At 52.7% G+C, this 25,256-nt stretch overlaps 1 protein-coding gene across 8 annotated transcripts in view; it reads right to left on the minus strand.

The window, feature by feature from the left end:
• Positions 1-25,256, minus strand: part of KIRREL3 (kirre like nephrin family adhesion molecule 3) — a 340,228-nt gene that overhangs the window by 30,108 nt on the left and 284,864 nt on the right. For all 8 annotated transcript variants that reach the window (XM_080366564.1, XM_080366566.1, XM_080366568.1 and 5 more), the window contains 2 exons: positions 24,537-24,687; positions 18,990-19,095 (listed from right to left, as the gene is read on the minus strand). In XM_080366564.1, coding sequence (XP_080222690.1) covers positions 18,990-19,095; positions 24,537-24,687 — 257 coding nt within the window. The remainder of the gene's footprint in view (positions 1-18,989; positions 19,096-24,536; positions 24,688-25,256) is intronic.

Genomic DNA, 25,256 nt, shown 5'->3' on the forward strand with positions numbered 1-25,256 from the left:
ATGTGGAGGGCTCAGGGCTTGGAAACCAGCTGGACCAGTGCCCAGAGGTGGGCTCCAGATCCTCCTGAACCTTGCAAAGGAAAGCGAAACGGAGGTCAAGGTTTCCGAGAGTTGTTTGACTTTGCAGCAGCTTGGGAAAACAGACCCCAACAACCGTGGCACGGCGCTTTATCTGTTTGTTCAAAACCCATCGCTTCCGCAAAACTGGATTTCCCGAGCGCAGAGATGTGTCACAAACAGCAATTTTTCGTGCTTCAGCAGAGATCAAGGTTCTTGCTCCAGTTTTCCAAGGCTTAACACTGCTAAATCAATGTGGCTGAACAAGCAGTATAGATCTTTTATAATGTCAAATTGGTTTTTAATAACGACAGCTGATAACCCTCTTGTAAAGCTTCCCGTGATGTGCTCGTGGACAGCCAGAAGGCAAGTTACTCAAGTTTTTAACAAGCCCATAACATGCCTTCCTCACCTATTAACCTTTCAGTAATTATTTATAAACAGAATATGAATAAAACCGAGCTGAGCAGATGCGGAGGATGCTCCTGCAGCCCCAGCCACCACCTCCACCGCTTTGGCTCTTCATGATTTCTTCCTCATGTCTCACCAGCCTTATTACATCCAGCCTGGCTCCCAGCCAGCGCTCCTTGTCCTACCACCCTTGAGAGCAGGGGCTTCTTTCATTTATATTGTTACCTTGAAGGTATTTATAGATCGCAAACGTGTCGCCCAGGGTCTTTTCCAGACTATATAAATTTACCTCCTCTAGTCTCTCCTCGTATGACTTAGCTGCACACTCACCCATCATTTTTTTTTGCTGCTGGTTTTCCACCGAAGCCAAAGCATATTGCAGGGGCTGCAGGGACAGGTCTGTGCAGGGGGAGCACAGCATCGCCGTGCCCCCCTCCCCATGCTGAGCCTGCCCCAGGAGAGGGGCGAGGGTCTTCCCTTGGGGATCCTGCCCAAAGCATCTCTCCCTGTGATTCCCTCGGGGTCTCCACGCTGAAGGTTAGCAGGGCAGAGGGGATGCCAGGGGACCCGTGCCAGCCTCCTGCGCTCCTTGGATGGTCCCTACAGGGTGACAGTGGCAGCATCGCCATGAGGTGCCTTCACTGCCTGCTCTCTACCACCGACAGGCACCTTCTCAGGATCCAGCTCCAAATTCACCACCTCTCCCCACTATCCCACGTCATATGGCCAATGCAGGCCCAGCATCCGTCTGCTGCTGTCCCTCAGCCCCTCCGGCTCGGCACATTTGCTCATCTTGCCTTCTCTCCACCCAGCTCCATCTCAGGCTGCTTCCCCAGACGCGCATTTCTTCCCTTCTGAGCTGCGTTTCGTTTTGTGATTTCCTTTCCCATATTTCTAACCTGCCCTCGGTTTCCTCTGGCCTCTCTGGAGGGAGTGCCCGATGCCTCCCCATTCAGTATCTTCTGGAAATTGCATCGGCCCAGGTGATGGAGGAAAACAAATTTCAACCAGGAAACGGGTATTTTGATCTGAACTTCAAAGGGGTTATTATAGACAGCACTGAAAAGCCAGCGATTAAAGAATGAAAAAACCAACTCAACCTGTACTGGGTCCTTTTAACACTTGATAAGAGGGAGGAGGGGACTTTTCCAAGGAGATGCTCTCCAGGGAAGTAGCAGCTTTCTGCTCCATTGATTGCTTCCCAGTAAGAGTACACGCAAGCAAATAAGAAAGGACAGTGTGGGATACGCCAGCTCACGAGCAACGTCGCGGCTTTGTCTTGCTTTCCAGATGTCAGTGTTTCTTCAGTGACCCGCTCTGGTTTTTCCGATGGAAACCTGCTGGAAACCAGGATGAAGCTTCCTCCCAGGGTCTCAGTGGCAGATGCTCAGCCAGGTCTCCTTCTGCACGAGGGCTTTTTACCCAGCAGCTCCATCCCTTCTCCCCAGGGATCCCGTTTCTGGCTGGGCTTCCAGGCTCGCAGAGCCCATGCAGAGCTAACTGCAACAAGAGCATAACCCACCCTGTAGAGCATCGGTACATAGAGGAGCATCGCTAGCAAGCACTTCATCTGTCTGAGTGCTGCCCAAGATTGCTGTAACAAATAAATTCCTCTGTCTGCGGTACAAGGACTTGTAATTCTTCAACAAACAGCCTGCGTGAACAAGCTATTTACTTTACAGCCCTGGAAAGGCTGTAGGGCTCGTACGTACTCTTCTTTATAAAGCTCCTCACCAGGCCACGGCTCTCTCCAGCATCTCCCAGTGGCACAGGAACAACTGGAGGGCATCACAAGTGCCCACCCCCCCAGCACAGGCGTGCTGGGGCTCGCTGAACTCTACCATGTCCCCTCAAGCACTACTTAAATCCATCCTGCACTACCTAAATCTATCCTGCAGGCTCCTAGGGAGGTTTTTTTTGCAGTTGCCAGCAGCACGCGTGCTCCTTGAACCAGACCTCCAGGCAGACTGGCTGTATAACCCAGGGAAGTGGAGTGTATCGTAATTTTTAATTAACAATGCAAAAAAAAAAAAAAAAAAAAAAAAGTGGTTGCTTGCCATATAAATTGTGTTTACTAAGAATGACTTAAAATAGATAAATATTTTCTTGGACGCATTTTAATTGCTTAATAAAAGTACCAAGAACACCCACAAATACCTTAAATAAATGCATGGCTCAGGGAGTGAATTAATTAACATTTCATTCCTGGGAATGGCTATTAATTGCTACAAATTGCTCAGAGAATGGCTTTTGTTGCTTTATTATCAGCAGTACCTTCAACTCCTAGTGCCGTAGTGTGGCAGTCCCCTCTCATCCTCAGACAAGAGCTGTCCCCGTGTGTGACGGCTGCCAGCAGGATGCTGCCAGCACCACCCTGCATCCCTCTGCTGCCCCCGTATCCCTGGCATCCTCCACACAGAGGAGCTGATGGAGAAGGATGGTGTTTCATGGATGATGTGCTGGCATCCCTTGGAGGCCCGAGGTGGCCAAGGACAGTGGATGGCTTGTGCTGGCAGCTCCACGTTTGCAGAGCATCTCTCGTGTGGGACAGTCTTGTGAGACAGGACTGAGCAAGCAACAGAGCCCGAGCGGTGTCACCCTACCCTACTGCGTGGCTCTGGCGTGATGCATCGTCCAAATTATTTCTTTATTAAGAGTAAATTTCCATAAGGGAGATCTATGGGGTTACTCCTCCTGTTGGCTCCCTCCCTAATGAAGATGTGTGGGTCCTCTGAGGTTTCTCAGCTGCATGTCTGCTGTCCTCCCTCCGTGCCGAAGCTGTGAGTTCATTTATCAGGCAGGGCAGGCAATAGGTAAACTCTCCACCATCTAAAGGATGAAGCTGAGCCTTCCAGCTTGGGGTTCAATCAAGTTCAGGAGGGCAGGGTGCGGAGCAAAGCGCTGAGCATCCTCACTGATGGCTGGATGGCCCTTGAGCAGGCGGGTGGGGGGAGCAAAGATGATGGTACCCACCATACTCAAGGGAAGGCTTCCAAGCCTCCAGCTCCCGTCCTGACAAACCTCCATCCATGCATGGCTGCTGCAGCCATGGCCTCTTCCCAAACCTCTCCGTCCTGGCGTCTCGGCTCCATCACAAAGTGAACCCCAGGTCCTAAGGGTGGCGATGCTGCACCTTGGAGCAGAGATGCCAGCTTTGCTCATCTCCTCCTGACTATTTTTTTTTTTTTTTATGTCCCCTTGTGGCTTTTCTTCAGAAACAAAGAGCGAGAAAGACTGCAACCTTTTCCAAATTGCAAGACTTCAGATTTGAATCTCTGACAAGGACGTGTTTGGTGCCTGATTGCGCTCGCTCCGATGCACCAGTTGCTGCTACTGGGTTTTGATTGTTTTTAAACACTCTGGGGATTTGATGATAATAATAACACCTTGCTGTGCAGGAGAAAACTCTGGCTTGATTTCCTCTCTAATCTCAGCTTTGGCGTTCCCCCCTCCCCCACCAAGCCAGGAGGCCAGCAATGAGCCTGATTGCTCATCAGCCCGCAGGCTTTAAGGGAGGTGCCTGTCCTCAGTGCACAGGTTTTCATCTCCTCCTTGCCATCAGCAGGTCCCATGGGTGGGAAAAATCAGTGAGGGCTACTTCAAGCTCCCCAAACCACACCTGAAGGTGTGCGATGGGAATCCAGCTCTCCGGAGAGCATCGGAGTACTGGAGCAGGGATGGGCAGGAACGCCCTGAGGTGAGGTTTGTGCTGCCCATGGCACAGGAGCTTGGAAGAACCGGGGTGAGAAGGTTTCTCTCTCCCAGACGGCGCAATTAAAGCCGTGTCACTGGTACAGCCTATACGAGCTGCGGTTCATTTTTGGTGAGAAAACAATCAAAATAGCCTTTTGCTTAGCACAATGATCAGAACAAATTGGCCGCAGGAGCGGAGAGGAAGAAGCAAACAAAGCTGTTAGCTTGTCAATGACTTGACTGATCAACCGTTGTAAATAGTTAAAGCTGGCTGACGAGCCGTGCAAATAATCAATGGCGTAATGTTACGCACCGCGGCCCCGGGACCGGCAGGACTGGGGTTTGCAGCTGGTGGAGCTCTGTGCAAGGTGGCCACAGACCCCAGGAGTGGCTTGGCCAGGGGATGGGGAGGAATAATACCTGCCCCATGCACGTGCATCCCATGCTGGACCACCTGCCCAGCTTGCGAGGAGGACTAGGGATGCTGGCTTTTGCAACGGGGAGGTGTTGGCCAAAGTACAGCCCCCCCCATGCCCCCCAGCTGCTCCCTGCACAAGGGGCTGGTAAGGATGCTCATCCCATGCTGGACCACCTGCACAGCTTGTTGATATCACTCCTGGCGAGGAGGACTAGGGATGCTGGCTTTTGCAACGGGGAGGTGTTGGCCAAAGTACAGCCCCCCCATGCCCCCCGCACAAGGGCCAAGTAGGGATGCTCATCCCTCATCCCATGCTGGACCACCTGCTCAGCTTGCCGATCCTCCTGGCGAGGAGGACTAAGGATGCTGGCTTTTGCAACAGGGAGGTGTTGGCCAAAGTACCGCCCCACGTGCCCCCCGGCTGCTCCCCGCACAAGGAGCTGGTGAGGATGCTCACCCCCCTGGAAGGAAAGAGGAGACACGCTGATGGAAAAGCCATTACTATTTCAAAGGAAAAGCACAAAACTTCATGGGCTAGGCGATTCCTTCTGCAAATGGAGCTGTTTTCTTGACAGATCAAAACAAAATGCAGACGCTTTAGACCTGGCGCTCTATTAATCCTGCTGTTTAACCCCCCCCTCCTCCTCCACCCCCTCACGTGAGAGGGCTGTGCACCAATCCTGTCCCCACTAATGCCTCTTTGGGCACTTCTCTTGCCACGACAGATGCTTTTGTGTCCCTCTCCTTTCACAAGTCCACCCTCTTTTGCAGTAACTCCTCTCCCCTCCTTAAGTCCTTGGCCCCAGAGTCACGGGATCACGTGAAAATTTTCCTTTTTTTTTTTTCCCCAAGTAAAATTACGAATGCTACATTCCTGATTTTTCTAGGTGTGCTGGAAGTTTAAAACCATTCAGACGGGTCTGAAGAAGCAGGCTACAACAGCCAGCTGCCAAAACTGCTTATCCTGAGGAAATACTGGGGATGTGAGTCATCCCCTAGAGCTGGATGAGCTTGGAGGTGTCACTTCTCCCGTGGGGATTCTACCCCTTCGGCAGCGATGCTGCATTTCATTTCTCCTGCCTACATCGTCTTGACTTATCCCACCACACAATAGACATGACTAATAGTTTCACTATTATTTCTTGCGCGGATCGGGTAATCCAATTTCATCACGTGGGTTGTGTTTCCTCAAATCATTTAACGGCATTAGTCCTTTCTGGGGTCTTTCTACCCCACTCCACCCCCGTAGCAGAATTTCTTTAGCCAGATTTATGGATGCTGGCATGTCGAAGCGCTAATTCTCCGCTGTGTTTATCCTCCTGCTTAATGCAGAGTGAATCCGGGCTGTGAAGCTGTTTGAACTCGCCTTTCCCTCTGCTACAGCTCTTATTTTTCACCTAAAAATAATCAGCTGTGCTTGTGGCCTTTGCAACTTTACACCTCGACGTGCAGTTTGCAGAAAAAAACCACCCAACCAAACAGCGGTAAATGGAGACAGCAAACCCCAGCTCTTCATCAGCATAAGAAACCTGCTGCCAGAGGGATCTGGAAGCTGGTGGTGGGCTGGGACTGCACGTTTCAGATCACTGAAGCTCCCAAATCTGCAGGCTTCAGGGCAGAAACGATGGGCACGGTGGGCGTTCAGGCATGGCCAGAGGGCTGTGGGGTGGTGGGGGCTTTTCCAAGGGTTTGCTCATTCCTGGGTGACTCCCAAAGCTCCTCCGAGGTTTTGACCTGGGCTTGATTTTGGGATGTTTGCAAGGGCTTGGTGTTTTGATCTCTGAGGGCTTCAGCAGGCACCAGGCTGACCTTGGACGGACCTCGGGGTGGTTTGTATTAACTCTTGGAGAACCAACCTTGGATGTGCCAAACTGCCACGCAACGCTCGCCGCTTTGGACACAGCCTGAGGCAGCTCCCTCCGGCTTTCCAGCCCCAGCTCTGCCCAAACTCACCGCGTCCTCCTCAAGCCCTTCCCTCCCCCTGAAGCTGCTGTTGCCATCCCAGCGTTTTTAGGCTCTATCTGTCTGCATTTTGGCACGTCCTCAGGTTGGTGTGAGGCACAGCTCCTTCTCTGGCAGGTTCCTTGGCCGGTCCTGCCAGAAGAGTTAATTATTCAGGGCAGAACTGTGTCTAGATCAAATGATTCGCGTTAGGATTATCAATGGAGGCCACTGTGCTTGCAGGCGTGCACCCCAGGTGGAGGCGGGCTGAGTCCTAATTATGTGGGAATCTTCTTGCAGAAGATGCCAAGGGCAGCGATTTCTGTGTAATGCAACACGGGGTCCTGCTGGCTGAACTGTGAGTCACTGGGGGATCTGGCAATTCATAAGGAGGAATAATAAATGACATACCCCCAGACGCAGTCCCTCCACGCTAACGCGAATACGCCGGCAACAGAAAAGGTGAAGCAGAATAAAATCACAAGTTCACCAAAAGATCTGTTCGTCTTTTCGGTACGAAATTCAGCCATCCATCAATCCAGCCATCCCTCCCTCCCTCCCCAAACTCAAGGGACTCAAGTCACTATTCCTGGCCAAGCCTCTTGCATCCCCCGAGGCCACCCTGGCCACAGCGCTGCTCTTCTCAGCCACATCGCAAGAAAAGAATCGAACGGGGCTGCACACTGGTTCCACACTGACCTGTAAGAGCTTTGAGATTATCTATCAACTTCTGTATAAAACGACAAGAAACAGCATTTTTTCCAAAAAAAAAAGAAAAAGTCTCCAAAAGTAAAAACCATTAAGTCCTTAATTACACACTTCAATAGCAATGCGGAGCTGAGCAATGAGCATCGCTTGATGCTTTACAGACAAACGGTCTCCTAATCCAGAGACAACAGCTTGTGTTTCTCCTCTGCTTTAATATCTGCCAACAGCTTCCAAGGAGAATGCATAGGAAGAGAAACCCAAGGATAACTTCGAGACTTGAAGTTAACAGAGTTACTCTGTGATCTGATGCTGGAGGAGACCAGAATCCCTTCCGAGCCTTTCTGGGATGTGCTTTGCCAGGCTGGGTGCTGTCTACACCACACAAGTAGCCAAGACACCTTCAGAGCAGGCAGAGAGGAGGCTCAAGATGCCCAGCACGTCCTCGCCACAGCTACCAACGTCACCCAGGTTCATGGAGGAAAGGCTTCCCTGCTAGAACCTGCCCCAGCCCAGCCTCTGCCAACTTCTCCCTTGCCTTCCCCTAGATGTGCTGCTTCCCAAGGATTCCAGCCTGACCTCCCAGCTGAGCAAGCCTGGGCGACGCTGGCCCGAGCTCAGCAGCGGATCCGCACACCAACACGTGGCAGGATGAGCCCTCCAACCGCCAGTGCCCAACACCAGTCACGTGTACCGGGGAAATCGCCAGGACGCGTGTTCCTGGAGGGCAAGCGGGACCCAAGGGGTTGATTTGGGGGTGCCAGGTGTCCGCTGGGTTTTCCTGTGCTCATGCCATGCACGTTGGCCAACATTTTGTAGCTGTCCCGGCAGCTCTTTCAAGCAGAGACATTTCCAAGGAGGCTGCTTGGGGAAGGAGTCACATGGACAAGAACCGATGCCGACTGCAATCACCAAATCAGCGCTTGTTCACCGGAGTGGAGGCGCCGTCAGGGAGAGAAGCAGATGCTGACAACTTTGTCCTGCATTTAAACCCCGCTCTAGCCCCTGAAAACTGCAATAAAGGAGCAAACCAGGAATCTAGAAGTGAAATCCTTTAGCAAAGCATCTGCGGGACTGAGGTGGGTGCAACCCCTGTGGGTGCAACCCCCCTCCCCATCCTGGGTGCTCCTTGCACACTCCTCATCATCGCACCTGGCTTGGCCCTGGTCACGTCACCCACCCTCTGGCATGAAAGCAGAAAAACCTCAAACAGAGCTGAAGGCCTCTTAAATCAATATCTCTCCCGACTCAGAAGCTGTAAGAGGATTCATTATTTATATCGCAGAAACACAAAAGCTTAGCATATTTTAAGCTGTCTGAAACGACTTCAAGGCAATTCTTCCCCTCTCTTCTTTTTTTTTTTTTAACAAAACACATTGAGATGTCTCTGAATAGAGAGGTGGGAGGAAACTCCCTTTTCCTTCCCAAAAAGAAAATAAAATGGAGGGATTGAGGGAGAGAAAATAAAACCTGCTGTGATCCAGCTTGGGATCACCAAGGAATGCCCATTGGGGGACGCTTGGGATCACCAAGGAATGCCCATTGGGGATGCTCCCCATGCGATGCTGGCATGAGCCTTCAGCCCTTCAATCAACCCTTCAACCCCTGAACGACTCTTTCCTGACATCACGTGGAGGTTTTGGTAGTAGGAGAGGTGAAGGAGGCATCTCTGCTGCTTCACAAGTGCAAATTCACGCAGCTGTATCCTTCAGAGGCAGCAGGAGGGGAGGTGCTGAGTGCCGGGTGTCTTTTTTTTTTCCCTCCTTCTCCCCCTTTTTACATTTTCGATTTAGTCACAGCATCTTTAATTTCCTTAGATCTGAAGCCACCTCGTGAGACTGGAAGGGAACGATATAGAAGAAAGATGAGGGGGGGAAAAAACGGCAGTAATCTTGTAAAAGTCAGTTTTGAAAAATCAATTTTCTTGTGTGACAAGATTTGCTTAAGGCTTTTCGTTCTGTGAAATCAGCCCATCATCCTGCGGGAACGCATGAAGGAAGTGGCAAGTGTGGTTTGGAATAACTTAGATTAAAGACTGCTAAATTAGGCTTGAAAAGCTGCCCCCTCTCCTTGCAAAGAGAGAGGAGATCTGGCCAGAGGAGTCGATGATGCTCCCTTCCCAGTCACCTTCCCGGTCTCCAGGAGCCTGTCTTGAAGGAGAGGTGACCAAGGAGGCTGGGAAAACCCAACCCTCCGATCTCTCCAAACCCCACGGCTGTTTAAAAGTGTTTGCAGCTGCACCTGGTAGCAAACCGTGAGGTCTCTGCTGGCACCCAGCGATGGAGCTGCACCGTTTGTTGGAACCAAGATGCTTCGGAGACACGTTCGCTCCGCTGTTGGGATGCGCGCGAGCAGAGGCTGAGGGACTTGTGAGGCTGGTGGCTCCTGCCCAAGGGGATGCTGGTGGTCCTGGCCGGGATGGGGATGGCCACAGCCGTGGTGCACCCCACATGTCCTGAAACAGGACAGCAAAACGCTGCTGCCATCCTGCTCCACTGGAGAGGCTCCATCCAACGCAGCAGCTTGGCCCGGCTGCTTCACCACTCGTTTAATTTGGTGCCTTTAATCATTTCCACACCAGGGAGCGGTCCTCAGGATTACAAAGCGCTTCCCCCCCTCCCCTGCCTTTCCCCCCCCCCCCCTTTTCCAGCCATCAGCCTCTCTATGCTCTCTCCTAATTAGTTCCAGCTGCCTCTGAACATCTCCCACCCACTTGTTCCCACTACCCTGACAAGCCAGGGAATGGGAAGATGAATCTCCCCACCCTCGCACCTCTGTGAGCCGAGGGAGGCTCTCCCAACCCCGTCTTCCCCGGCTCACCTGGAGCCAGCGGAGCCCCTCTGGCAGCCCAGCCTCGCTTCCCAGCTGCAGGGATTTCTATGCCTTTTATTTTACTTTTTTCTCTCTTTTATTTAAAGCCTGTCTTTCCCTCTCCACCTGCCACCCAGGCACACTCTGCTCCTTGTCAGAGGGAGCTGGCAGATGGGGCTGATGCATCACGAAGGAGATCTGAAGAATTCATTTCCCGTTTTTTTTTTCTTTTTTTTTTTTTTTTCCTTTCCCCAGCTTTCATTTTCACTTCAGAGCAAAGGTCCAGTTGTCTGGGAGGAAGCTACAAAGACAAACCCAGGCAGGAAAACAGAGATAGTCAGGAAAAATGTTACAGTGCCGATAACTTGAGACCTCTGTGTGCTTTGCATTCATTTCAACTCCCGCTTTAGCTGCATTTTGCTATGTCTATAAATTAGATTTATTCCGTCGCTGCTGTGAAATGCCTGCGGGCCCCTTCCCTGCTCCGGTTTCTCCTGCCTCCCGTGCCGAGTTTGGCTGCGGGAGGCAGCGGGAGAGGCGACAGCCCTGCCGAGGGATGGCATATGGCCTCGGAGCGTCCTGCCGCTGGACAGACTGCAGCCTCGGCCATCGGAGGAGCGGGGAGCAGATGGGAGCCGGGGGGAGGAAGGCGGCAAACCCAAGGAGGAGAGCCTGCACGCTGGTGTAAACCAGCACTTGCCCCAAGACGGACTAAAGGAGCGAGCTGGTTCGTGGGGGAAGGGTCCTCAGCGTGCCAAGAGGCGGCTGCAAACCCGGAGTGACCGTTCCACCTGAAGATGCTGAGAAGCCTCTTGCCTGGACCAGATGCTTGCTCCCCACACCATCCCTCCTGGCTTGCAGGGGCTCCTGAGGCTCTGCAGGACCATGTGGGGCCACCCCGGGTCCCCTCGCTGTCCCCAGCAGAGATATCCGTGTATTTTTCCCCTGTGAGCGTGACCTGGAGCCGGATGGATGTGGGGGAGCGTGCCCCTACACCCACGGACTTCACACCTTGTCTGCAGTCGCTGGCTGCTCTGCAGTGTGTTTCAAATCCTTGACAGTCCCTTTTAAATATTAATAGAGATGTGATTGTAATTTAATAAGAGCTTAATATTGCAGATCCCCCTTCCTCGGCAGAGGCTGCTGGGGAGACAAAAAATGTGCCAATTAGGTAGCGGTCTCAGTGATCAGAAGCTCTGGGGAACGCGGGGTACAGGGGGGATGCTCACTTTTATTCTGGGCCTTTCATGAAAGGGCAGAAGAAAGCCAGCAACACAGCAAACACACCAACTCCCAGGAGACATTTTTCAAAGCCATCTGAATTTCCTATTAAAATATATTCCAGTCTTACAGTGCCAGAAGAGGGAAAATGGCCACTGCTGCGGCTCGGCGGCCGGCAGTGCCGGGCATGCCCATGAAATGGATCATTTGCCACCTCTCTGTCCAAAGTTGCCAATGAAACGCATTGCCCTGGATCTCTGCATCAGCTCCCCACGACTCAGCAATCCCTTCTGGCCTTCACAGCCCACGGATCTGTGAGCATACCCTGCAGCAGACAAACGTGCCAGCCCTGGTGTCACGGAAGAGCGTTAAACTCCGAACACATCCTCCCCTGGCCTTTCACCCGGGAGCAGAGGTGCTGTGCGCATCCAGAAGCCCAGCAGACCAAGCGAAGGAGCTATGGACACGTAACTGGAAGAGAGACTCCCAGTGCCAGGGGTGATTTTTCCTTCTGCTCAATGGTCCTGGCAGCAGGAAACCATTCCCAAGATTCTTCCACCCCCAAGACCCAAATTCCTTGACTCTACAGGTGAAGCGTGTGGCTTCACCCTGATCAGATGGAACAGGGTGCATCCATCCACCAGCCCAGCTCTCCTCACTGCCTGGACATGGGGGCTGAATCCTGCTGCAGACGCATCCCTGAAGGCAGCCCTCTGGCATGGGGGACCCCATCCAAACAGGTCTGATCCCTGAGGAACGAGGGATGGGAATCCTTGGCTCCTGCCCCCAAATCAGTGACTTGCCCACCTTCATTCCTTTTCTGCTCTAACCGGGGCAGGGGCTGCCGCTTCTCTCTCGCCCAGGGGATTTGTTTTGGAGAAGTCGGATCTACGTGTTGAGCCCGGTGCCTGCGTGATGATGGATGTGCTTCCAGCCACCAGCTGGTCCAGCTGTGGGGCAGTGCAGGTGCAGCGATTCACCCAAGCCAAGCCAGGGCTGGCCACCTGCTGGTTCCCTCCTCCGTTCCCCATCCCTTTGATAAGGCTTTCCCAGTTTCCTATGTCTCCTGGCTTTGTTCCTCTTCCACCTAATGTCACCCACTGGCACACACTCGTATTCACTGGCTCTCGGCCACGTAGCAAAGCAATGCCAAGCCACGAGGGAGCTGGTTCAAGCATCTGAGCAAACTTCCAAGCCACGGCAGAGCTGTTTCCAGCAGGACATGGGACACACGCTCTTGGAGAACATCTCCACGGCAGCCTTGAAGCGTCTCATGAATAAATCTGGTAAGATGCCAGCGGGTCTCGGAACTGTGCAGATGAGACCCGAAGTAAAAAGAGCATCAAAAACTCTTTGCAGTTTGAACTTCTCCTCTGGGTTTGTTAAAACGAAATGTGGGAACGTGTCTCCATGGATTGAATGCCTCCGAGACGGCATGGCGTGGGACAGGCAGGCCAAAGCACAGCTGATGTGTGTTGTTATTTTCTCCTTCTTTTCTCAGAGCTCCCCGATGTCAGGTGCAATTTTTCTGTACCTACCCAAACCCCAACAAAGCTGCCACTTTCTCCCCCAGCAGCCGAAACACTGGCAGACCCGTACTTGGGCATGACGGACGATTCTTGGAGACGGCAGATTGACTGAAGCTGCTTGGGTTCTTCATCCACACGTCTCCCTGAGGCTGGGTGGGAAATGCTCGCCCTGCATCCCAGCCGGCAGGAGGACCCTGTGGAGCAGGGTGGTGGAACGGGCCTGGCGCTGGATCTCTTCCTGCAAAATTCCTGTTGCTCCTGCAAACGAGTTGCAAACAGTTGCAAAGTTGCAAAGGAGCTACAAGTCACATCTTTGTGTTTTCCCCTGTGCAAAGGCTGGGGCACAGTCTCCCATCAGGTGCGTTCAAGCCCCACTGCCTTTAAAGAAAACCTCTTTTAAGAAGCACTTGAGTTTGCATTAATATTTGATGAGCGACAGCATGCTGTTGGTTCAAAGATAAAACAGTGTTTGCCAAGCAAGAAGGTCTTTTCTACAGACCGGGGCCCACTGAGAGAACAATCAAACAACGCTCCTGCCACTAGGCAAGCCACGCGGTGCCTCAGTGATGACGCTGGGGCTGGGGACACAGGGATGCTGTGGGCTGGCTCCGAGCTCCAGCACAGCCTGACCAGGCAACGTCTGGGATGACGGCGGGGCTCAAGCCCTGACCTGCAGCTGCACTTCACCGAGCTGGTTGATGCAGGAAGATCTTCACAGCAGTATCTGGGCAGGTGGCACTTCTTGGGCTTCAGCCCAACCAGGGCAGGTGGAGCTTGCTTGGACTGCACAAAACGCAACCCCCCTTCTGCTACGGGGTGGGGAAGAAGTGGTGTAGCACCATTCCCTGGGTGGCTGCTAAAGAAATGCCTCCCAGCTCCTCCTGACCTCTCCTTCTGCTGCAGCATCAGCTGGATCTTCTCCCATGTCCCACAGTTACGGACAGTTGTGTGTGTTTTTCGCAGCCGACGTACTCAATGCCGGAGCCGGACGCTTTGCAGGAGCTGGGGAGGGACAGTGCTCTCCTTCCATCTACGTCTGGTTGTCTGTCCGTCAGCCCCACGCCTTGTCTTGGAAGTGCAGTGGTCCCCAGGACTGCAGCGATGCTGGAGGGCTCCTCAAAACGTCCCCCCCTCGCGCCTACAAAGCCAACGTGATTTGCAGAAGTCTCTGCTAGCCTTGGGGGTGAGAGCACTGCATCCAGGCACGGCAGTGAGAGATGTATTATTGCCCTGCCTGTACCAACTCCCCATCGCTCTGCAAAAATAATCATCAGAGGAGCCCAAAAGGCTGAGGGACGCTGCCTCTTGCAATATTAAACTTTCCCATTTTCTTCTGCCACTTTAAAGATTCTCTTTCTTACTGCGAGTGATAAATAATAACAGCAAAAAAACACCCCACAGACACACAACAGACTTCAAAAGCCAAGAGAAGATTGGCAAATAGAGAGATCTGAAGTGAGCAAAGAGGAGGCCTGGTTGTGAGTCGGTTCACGTAGCCCCGACTTCTGTTGCTTTCCATTAATTTTACCCACCATCACAGGTGGCAGAACAACGGCGACAGCTAATTACTCTCTCTCCCTTTCCCTTTCTTACCCGTTCGCTCGCAGCAAAAGAAAAAGTCAGTAAATTCCCCAATCCCCCCCCTCCCCATCCCAGAACCGTCCACCGAGACGCAGAAGCGCGTGGGAAGCGTGTTATGAGAGGAAGACGAGGCGGTGCAATTTGCCCACACATATGTTGGCTGCCCGGTGGAGCCGTTCGTGCCGCTGCCGCCCCAGCCTGGCACCGCGGCTGCGTGATGCTCTGCCTGCAAACCAGCTGGCAGGGGCAGGCAGCGGCTTTGCAGGCAAGGGGAGAGGCAGGGGCAGCTCCCCCCCATCGTCGTGGGGAAAGCAGGGAGCCTCCTTGGGCTTTCACCCCACGGTGCTGGAGCGGCTGGGGACACGGCCAAGGTCCCCGTGAGCCTTTCTCCAGCAGCAGCAAGGAGCGGCGGAGCAGTGGTTCGGTGGGCTGAGCTGCTCTTTTGGTGCAAAGGGAACGTTTATCCCAGGTGGAGGTGGGATAAATCCCAGGCCAGATGGGGTGTAAGACCCTATAGAGACCATAGGATATGTCTGTGCAAAGATTGCTCTATACGGTGAGCAGGAAAACATGCAAATGAGCAAAATGAGCACAAACGAGCAAAAAACCTGCTGCCAGGGTTAATTCACCCTGATGCCAAAAAAACCCTGCTCACACACTGCTGGGATGCTTCCCAGCACTCTGCCCAGCCCCCTCTGCTTGCTTTTGGTGACACTGGCCTGTCCCGCATCCAAAAGCGAGTGACAGCCCACGTGACATCGTGGGCGACCAAACCCTCCTGGGAAAAAAAGACGCTCCTCGTCAAGAAATCGTTGCTGCCAGGGCGGGAGGAGGACGGGGATTTCAGCTCCCAGGGCATCCTCTGCTAGGAAAAGGGGCAGAGGAACCGTGTCCCCAGCAAAGGACACCCTGCCCCAGCTCCGCCTGCCCCCCAACATTGTCAGATGCCAGCACATTTTAAGGCAGAGGGGTTCTGGCTGTTTTTTTTTTTTCTTTTTTTTTCTCCCATTAGAAAATGCCACCGAGGCCAAACATTTAGGGGAAGCCTGTCAATTTTGACAAACTGTCATTAGTCTCGCTCCCAAGGAGAAGATGCGGTGCAGGCTGGAACTTTCCACGCTGGCTCTGGGAGCAGATTGCTCCAAGGTCTCCTTTCTAACCAGGTTTCCCTTGCATTAAAAACTACACATTATCTGATGTATTATATAAGAGAGCACGAAGAAAACCTCTTAAGGAAAAAAGCAGCTGCCTTGTTTTCATCAAAACGGTATTCTCTGCGAGGGCTTTGGGGGCAAAGGGGGATTTTTGCCTCTTGGGAAATCGTGTTGAATTTTGTTTCTTTTCTCTTGCCACCCTAACAAAGACAGCGAGGGGGCTGTGCTTAGAACCCCAGGTCGGCAGGACCACAGGGCTGGCTTAGCCGCTTCTTGCTAACGAGCAGCACGGTTCACGGATGCTGCCGAGCATCTCTGGGTGAAGCCTTCGGGTGGGATGCTCGGCACCGCTTGCTTTTCCCTGCCAGAGAAACCTGGGGTGCAAACCCTGATGCGAAACTCGTCACCCCTTGCAAATTCAAGCCATGAGACAGCTTGCTCCTGTATTCGAAGCAGGGATGGCCCTGCAGAGCCGGCTGTGGATTTATGCCCAGAAAAGGGGTTTTACGTTGTTTAGCCCTTTTTCCTTTGTGTTCAGAGCTGTTTACTGACAAACATATTGGGAGGTATTAAAAATAAATGTCGGCTGAAGACCAAGATCTGGTATCTCTATCTGAGGGTGAGGGAAGCCTTAAGAGATACGTAAGAGTGGTTTTCTCACACAGGGGGAAAAAAAATCATGCTTTCTATCTATTTTTTTTTTTTTAAGGCAGAATAAGTTCGTTTTCACCAGTGCTGGAGTCCTGAGTAGCCCTGGGGACGACCCTGAGCTCATGCCCTGCCTTTTCCCACCTCTGAGTATCTCAGTCGTGGGGCTTTACACATCCCACCCCTCCACCCACCTTCCCTCCTCCTTAGTGCAGGGGTGGTGCTGGGGGCTCCGTGCTCGGGTGTCCTGCTCCAGAGGGCTCCGAGTTTTGGTGCCAAAACATCTGTCACCATTACAGCGTTAGTGAAGAGCTTTGGGATCTTTGGGAAGGGAAATGAATCCCCCTCGATCAATCAGAGCCATCAAGCAGAAGGAAATCCTGCTGAGTGCTGCTGAATCCTGTTTGCTTGTCACAGTGGTAGGGAAAAAGCCTGTGCGATGTTAAGGGAACTTCAGAAAGGAAAAACTTGAAATGCTTGAATTTTTCTTGCCTCTTCCCCACTCCCCCCTCCCCCCCCCCCAAAAAAAAATATTTCTTTTAAGGGAAAGCATAACCTGAAAAAAAAGTGCAATTGGTTTTGATAGTAAAGCCCATCAGAAACAGATCACAAAAGCCCTTTGCAGCAAAGCAGAAATCCCAGTGCTCAGGCAGCAGGAAGGGTGAAAAGGTGACAAGGTGACAAGCCACGTGGCCTTGGGATGGGCGAGAAGGGATGAAGCAGGACGAGAAACCCTGCACTAACGAGACGGCACCGAAGAGGAGAGCAGCGTGGCGCGTCCATCTGCTGTTTGGAGGAGAAAAGCAACGCAGCGTTCCTCTGGCCGTGCACCCAGAGGGTGGAACCATCCACGAGGAAGGAGCAAACCCAGACCGGGTCCCTTCAGGCTGCCCCAGTGTGCAGGGGAGCGGCGCGGGGTGGGTGCAGGGCTGATGTGACAGCCCCTGTTGCTGCAGATCAGGCCAGGTGACCCGTCTTTGGAGCAGAAATTTCGCCAAGCTCTGGTTCCTTGGCCAAAGGCGGCTGTTTTGCCTTCAACCGTACCAGAATCAATCACGGCATAAGACCCACGTGGGACGTTTGCCCAGATCCTTACCCAGATTGTCGTGCGCTTCGTTTTCCTCCTAACTGTAAATATGAAAACAGGGCTATTTGTATCTTTGACATTAATTGACTTCTCAAATTAATAACTCTTCTGTGTAACTAGGAACACAATTATTGCTTTGTTGTGCTGATAGCAGATATCCAGCTGGAAGGAATCGTTCCTACCAGCGAACTCGATTGTACTAATTAATCTGTACGAGCCTAACAGGAGGCGGGTCACGGTAACCTGTCCCCGGAGGTGCCTCCTCTGTTATTATCAACTGACGCTGTTGCAAAAACAGAGCTGATTGCATGAACAGAGCTGATTGCGGGCCGGTGCGTGCGCGCTCGTAACTTCCAGGAAGGAGTGATGAGGATGATCGCGGCGCTGGGACGGGGGGTACCCAGCTGCTGGGAAATGGCTCCACGCTGGCTCAGACACGGGCCCCCCCCGCCAAGCCCCGGAGCCAGGAGGCTGAGCACGATGCGCTCTTCTTGCAAAGCGTGGTGACAACCTGCCCCGCTTTCCATACCCGTAGTTTTGTCTGCTCAGACCAAGAAACCTTCGCGAGAAGAGGTGTTTTCTAATGCTCGCAGCCCTCACGCCCATACCTGTACCCAACAGCCCCCGGCAGCAACTCTGCTGGGTGCAGACCCCATCGTTCTGTGGTGAACGAGACCCACCGAACGCAACACAGTGAGCAACGAGCCTCGCTGCTGCCCGGTACGGTTGTGCTCGGGGTCCAGCTCATCGCTCCCTGCAGTATCTTGCTAAAACTCTCCAGGGGAGGCTTGGGACTGCCTCGGCAGGCAGGGAGCCCCACGCGCCGCCTTCACCCTGTGGCTGCCGCAGTTGCAACTGATGCATTTGCTCCCCCCTGTGATGGCTTCATCAGTGCCGAACAGCCCCTCGACCACTTGTGCTTTGAGCTCGCTGCGGCCAGTGGAGGGGTACTGAAGACCCCGACTAGTGGCAATGATCCCACCCCCTCAAGGAGAATGTCCCACTCAAGGAGAACCCATATACCCCATGTCTCCAGCCCAGGCAGCTCCGCTGTGGCCCCCCCTTGAGCTCTGCTCCCCGCTGCCGGTGTTGGGGAGTATTACGGCGGTTGCTGAAGGGTTACACGGAGACGGCAATGCAGTTGTATTGTTCAAGCCATAAAAGAGTATGCAAAAAAAAAAAAAAATTAAAAAGAAAAAGGAATTTTCCCATAATAGACTTTTCACTCGGCGCGCTTTGCTCGTTATGTCCCCAAACAGATGGCTCCGCCAGCTCGGTGCCAGGCCTCTTAATCCACTCCAAAGCACCAATGAATCTCTGACCGAGGACTTGCTGCATGCAGCAAAACGTAGCAGACGGCCCAACGTGGAGGCAATTGGAGCCTCTCAACGTGTAACAACATCATCAAGGCAAGAGCGGCATCAGGGAGCCGTCGGAGCGGGGATGCCGGGAAGAGCATCGCGCCGCAGCAGGGCTCTACTGCTCCGCGGGGAGCGGGGGCCCTGCCTGGCTCCAGCCATCGCTCCCCCCGGCCGGAGGATGGCAGAGGCCATGGGGATGAGCTAGAAACACCCCCCAGCAGGGATTAACACGGGAGCAAACGGAACAGCCACCAGAACCCACCGCCAGAACAACCAGGTGCTCTTGGGTGACCTGGAGGAAATGGCTGGGAGCGGTGGGGACCGTGAGGAGCCCTGAGCGGAGGGCTGGGGGGAGCCGAGGGTCACCCTTACCTGTACTGGGTGACGGCAGGGTTGGCCTTGGCGGAGCAGTGGAACTTCACAGTGTTATCCTCCAGGACCGGCTGCGGCTCCACGGACAAGTTTACCAGGGGTGGATCTGCAAAGAGACAGAGACAGGGCAATGAGCGACCCACGGACACGGCGCAGCATCCCCTTGCCGGGCTTCTGAGCTGTAAAAAAGCTCAGAAGCTTGCTTTTTTTTTTTTTTTTTTTTTTTCCCCCCCCCAAAAGAGCAAAATTTGGCTGTAAGAAAACAAGGCAAAGAGGCTGAGACTCCTTGATGCCATGACAGAATATTTGGGGCTTTGTAGGACAGGCTCATGTCACGCGTACCGCGCTCGTCTTGCAGGGCTTGAGTAAATAAGACAGAAAGGGGAGCCGCACACAGCGTTCGCTGCAGGATTTCACTTCAAAAATGTTAACGCCGGCTCTGATTCCCGTTTAAGGAAATAAACTTGCCTGCTTTGCTGGGTAATGATGATCTTTTGTCTATCTGCTAACTTGAAAGTGGCATTTCTGCTCTTTCATCAGCCTAATCATCTCTGCCAAATCCTTATTGGTGTCACAGGCCTTTCGGTTCTTCCAGCTGGTGCTCAGTTTCTCTTCTTCTTTTTACATGATAAGCATCTAAATGCTTTAGCAGCAAACAAAATTTAGGAGAGAACTGATGAAAGCAAGCGAGAAAAGGGTGCAATGTTTAGATGAGGAATAAGAATATTCAGAGTTGGTTTAATTTTTCATGAGGTCTGAGAGTGGGTGTTAGACCTCCAGCTTCAGGTTTGAAGGATGGAACCTCATTTGAGGGAAAACGCAGGAAGAAATGGCCTGGTGGAGAGGTTTTCTAGGTGCCTGAAGAACCAGCTGTCCCACTGCAGACTGCGTTGGGGCTGTGGAGAGGAGCCGAGGGCAGCTCATCCATCCAGCTGAGGGGGTCTCCTGCCCTTCAGGTGGGAGTCTGACGCAGCACGTGCAAAAATACATCCGAAACCAGGACATGTTACGCGTTCACCCATACCTGCTGCCTCTTTCCTCCTCCTAAATATCTCAGCAACATCCTTCCCAGCTGGGAAATGGGGAAAGGCTGCAGCTGAGCAGCCACCCTCCCGCTCAGTGCCCAAGCAGATGGGAGGGTGAAGCTGCTGGGTGCCCACCAGCCCAGGGGACCTCCCTGAGCATCCCGCGTGGGTGGGCACCCGGGATTCACGCTGGGATGCTGTGAAGCCACGGCTCTAACGCAAGCCCAAGGAGCATCGTTGTGTTTAATGGAGATGAAAGCTTCTCTTCTGGCTTCTCCCTCCACCACACATGAGTCTGGGTCCTGCTGGAGAGACCTGCTGGAGAGAGGGTGTGGGCTTGAGGGTATGGGCTCCGAGCGGATATACGGATGCGGGACCAGCTCGCCTGCCACCTCTCCCCTGGGTACCACTTTGCAGGGTGAAACCTCACCCGGATGAGGAGCTGAGGAGGAAAAAGTGATGCTGCTTGCAAAGGCGTGGGAAGGGTGGGCAGAGGCAGAGCTGCAGGGGACGAGAGGAAAGCAGAAAGCCCGTCGGCGTGCCGAGGGAGCAGGACAGCATCCAACGCAACCCTGTGTGACTCCAGCCTGTCCCTCCCCGCTGGGTGCGGGATGGGTTGGGATCATCCCTGCATGGGGAGCCTTGGAGGTGGCCTGGGCGGTGACCTTGGCCGGGTGGCAGCCTGGACGAGACGGGATGGGGCAAGGCAGTGGGCTGCCTCCTCCTCCACCACGTCCCCACCTCATCACACCCGGTGGCATTTACCCAGCCCGAGCCCCGCTTTGTTGCGAGCAAAGCCACCTGCCTTCTTGATGGGAAATTATGACGGGGAAATTATAGGTATTTTCAATTTACCCTAATTTCATTTTAAAATGTGCAATTCAAATGACAATAAAGATGGGCGCAGTTGGGAATATAAATGAGCTTCCCTCACCTAACAGCCCAGAGATATATAGTGGGCTCCTAATTCATTTGCAGGCATCCTGACACTTCCCTATTGTTATACAACAACAGCTAATCACCTTCCTTTGTTAAGTATGAATCACACTTCTCTTTAGTAGCTTCCCCATTGTTTGATGGTTTAGTAGCTGTGCCTACGATTTACAGAGGAGCCTCTTTGTATTAAAAGGAGCCCAGTTCCCTCCTGCACTCAAAATAAAAAAAAAAAAAAAAAAAAGATTAAAAAAGAAGAAGAATAAAAAAAAAAAAGAAAAAAGAGCAAAGGAAATGAATTAAAGTCTTTGATCTTGCCTTTCACAAATGGGATTGGGCTTTCTAATATTGTGGTAGCTTCCCAGCGAGGCGGTGAGTGCTGCCGATAGTGTGGGTTTGTGTTTTGGGGTATATTAAGGGGGGAAAAAAAAAAAAAAAAAAAAAAAGGAGACACAAATTGTAACTCATCAGAATGTAATTCCACTCGGTTACAATTATAATTCCTGCCTGGCTTCTTGTAATTAATTTGAACGATGGAACCAGATAGAGCCAGCCTACAGGCGGCTGGGAGGAGAGCGTGCATGCAAATGCTCGCACGCCCAGGTACCGCGCATCCCTGCATCCCTGCTCACACTGGGGGACCAGCATCGCTCCTCGAAGCCAGTGAGGCAACCTGAGCAACCCCTCCAATCCCGCTATTTTAAATTATCCCCTGGGAAATTGATGGCCGGGGTCATGGGCTGAGCTCCGCGGGTGGCAGGCACCGTGCTGGCTCTCACACTGCCAGGTGCCGAGCCCTCTCCGTGCTCCTCTCGCCTCCGGACCCCCAAACAAGCCCCCCTCCAGCCTCCACCCCAAATCCAAAAGCATCCTGTGGGCTGAATGAGGAGAAAGGAGGAGCTGGAAGCAGGTTAAGATGCTTCTTCAGCTCTGGGCTTTCACGTTCCTCAGTGGGAAGCACAAAAGGGAATTAAACACTCTGGTGCTACACAGATAAACGCAGCAGGAGACCCTCACCACCCTGCTCCACACACCTCCACTTTCCTCCTCCTCCTGCAAAAACACACAGATGCAGTCAAATCCCTTCTTGCCATGGAAAAAAAAAAAAAAAAAAAGAGGTGTAAAAATGAGCAACTGCACATGTGTGTTGCAGGGGCTCGGAGCAAATGGCTTTGGATAAGCAATAACCCTGCTCCTCCCCAGCCCGGCACGCTGGATGTGCATTGCCACAGAGCCACTGGGCTCTGGCAGTATAAATAGTTTATGGTATATCAAACTATTAAACATGATTTTAATCCCACTTGTGATGTTCGGTGCATAACTCGCAGGAGGGTGACTTTGATGTGGCTGGTGGAACGGAAATCACATTGAACAGATGTTCCAGCTGGAGTCGCTTAGTGTTTCCATTACAGATCCTGCTTTGGGTTTTTTTTTCTGTTTTTTTTTATTTTTTTTTATTTAGTTCCTTCCCCCCCCCCCTTTTTTTTTTTTCCCAAGAGGAGGGTTTTATGACTCAGCTATTTCATTGCTGCTAAGATGGTCAGGCAGTGCCGGCAGGAGATTGATGGGAGCCAAACTTCAGCTCTGCATCAGCTGAAAGAGGATGTTCTTTCCCACCACACACATACAGCCTGCACAGGAAAGAATCCCCACCCTGGCGTTTCTTTGCTGCCTGTGAGCATTTTTGATGTTCTTTTGAGTGGCAAAAGAAAACGAATGCAGGAGGAGTGATTTACCAGGCTGGCTGCTTCCTGGGAGGGATTATTTTTGGTTCCCTGGGATTATTTTGCAAGGCCGTCTCTTTCAAACCGTGCAGCTGGGCGATGTTTGCTACGGTGTGAACAGCGGAGGTGGAGATGCGCCGGCTCCAGGGTGGGATGCAGCAGGTTGTGCCAGGCTGGGCAAAGCTCACCAGCCAGCAACTGCTGCCTCTGTCCTTATTCTTGCAGAAACCACTTTTTTTTTTTTTTTTTTTCCTTCTTCCCCAAGATGCTGCTTCTGTGCTAGATGTTGGAAGAAGACCCACGGGAAGGGCCTCCCTTCATCGCTGGGGTGATGCAGAGGGGTACCCAGCCTACTTGCCTTTGCCCAGGACAGCTCCTCCAGAGAAACAAGTGGCCCAGATCATTTGTTTTCTTAAGAAAAGTACTTTCAGCTCTTCACAAAGTGAAAGCAGCCAGTTGCCAGGTTGGGAGTGAAACCAAACGGGCTGGGCAGCAGCTAGAGCAGCTCTTGTATCCCGGATGAAGCCCACCCCACCGCAGGCTGGTGAATCCATCTGGGTATTTTCCTATCCCTCCATCACCCATCCAGCACAGGGAAACTGATATCCTCATTAGACCCCATTAAGAACAGCATATTTTTAATAGCTGGATCGGATATTATTATTATTATTACTTTCACAGCAAGGAGTATTTAATGGCTCGGAGTGGAAATTGGTGTTCTTTATTGGGTCTTTCTCTTTCCAAAGCAGATCCCACCAGGCTCAGGGATTCAGCTCACGTCTCCTGCCCCACACTGTACAGCGCAGCGTAATGATGTCTCCGGCTTGGCGTTGCTTGTGAGAATGTGTGCGCGTCTTCAGCTATTGTAACTGTTTGCCGGCTGTGAAATAACCCATGCTATTATCTCATTTTATCTGGCCGGTTCTGTCAGGACATGCTATCCAGCGACCCAAGAGCCTGTTAATCTTCCTGCAGCAAAAGCTGGAAGTCTTAAATGGTGAATTTTCTGCTGTGCTCGAGTTTGTTCAGCCAGTTTTAATTGGACTCTGGAAAGCAGCTGGCATGCTAATATTGAACACCCTGCATTTGCAAATTGTTGGTAAATACAGCTGCAGGAATTGTGTGTGCAAATGAAGAGAGGTCTGGAGGGAGGTCAGGATGAGCCTGAGAGCAACAGCTATTGCAGAGGAGGAGGAGGAGGAGGGAAGAGATCTGTGAAACGTGAATTTTTGAGGAAGGAAGATTTTGCTTCACGGATTTACAGTAAAGGGTAAATGATACGGCTCTCAACACACACCTGCCCCCATCAGATGGTGATTGACGCTAGCTGCATTTCATGGGAGAGAGACTTCCCACCGATTAGGTGTCTAACACGCTATCTTGGTGGAGAACAATACAAAAAACTTATTGTCAAACAGCCTGTAAGGCTGGAAACAAGCCGTTTTGTACCAGAAATCTTAATGGGCCTTATCTCTGCTACTGGCCATGTCCAGAGATGCTGCTTGCTCAGCCAGATCCATCTGGGATCCATCCCTGCTCCAGGGACCCTGCAGCTGGGCCACGTGTGATGCCCACTGGCCACCCGGAGCACGGCAGCTGGGGCTGCTTTGGCTCAAAACCACGGACACAGGACACAAGAGCTGGTAAGCCGCCTGTCCCTGTGGATGTTCCCGTCTGTCTGGTGCCCCGGGGAGGTCACCTCTGTCTCTGACTTCACTGTATCAACGTACCAGTAAATCCCAGTAAAGAGAAACCCCCACATCCCGGCATCCCGCTCCTGACCGCAGTCCGAGCCACGCCAGCAGCGATGGAGAGGGCTGGGGTCACACAGTACCCAGAGGTAGCTCCGCCGGCCGGGTACTCACGTTGGATATCAATGGTGACAGAGGTCTCCTTCCCACTGGGAATGGCTTTGTTGGTGGCGCGGCAGACGATGCTCTCCCCGTTCTCAATGTCGGAGGGGGCGATGAAAAGGGTGCTCATGATGCTCTCCCTCTTGCCGTCACGGAGAAGTGTCTGTGGGGTGGGAAACAGGGATGAGAAAAGGCAGTTTCCTACAGGAGAGGGGCCCCTTTCCCTGGCCAGGAGTCACGCCAGGCTCTGCCCACACGCAGCTACCCCTCACTCACGCAGTTCCACAGCCAAGCAGCGCTCCCTGCAATTGTAACAATTATTATCGTCCCTTTTTTTTTTTTTTTTTTTTCTCCCTGCAAAAATAACAATTCCCTTCTCCAGCTGGAATCTGCCTAGAAGCCTTAGGGGAATAGCCCCGACAAATTTCACTGCACTTCCCTGGGAATTGGGCACTTAACTCCCATCCGCTTCCCTCCAGCTCTGCTGTGCCTCGACCTGGGAATTGCAGCTCCAGGGAGATACAGGGCACCCACCGTCCCAGGGAAGAGGGACAGGCGGAGCAAGTGGCTTCTGGAATCTGCTGTCCCCTTCCGCACCTACACCAGGCGAGCGCAAAAAGCCACCCGGGCCACTTCACGTAGCAATGAGCGGTGATGCTGGCTGCCAGCAGCACGGGACTGATCCCGGCCATGGGTCCCTGGCTGCTGGGCAGTGGTCCAGCCCAGCCCGTG

This window comes from Falco punctatus (assembly GCF_963210335.1).
Source record: "Falco punctatus genome assembly, chromosome: 16".
In the NCBI taxonomy this organism is placed as follows: Eukaryota; Metazoa; Chordata; class Aves; order Falconiformes; family Falconidae; genus Falco; species Falco punctatus.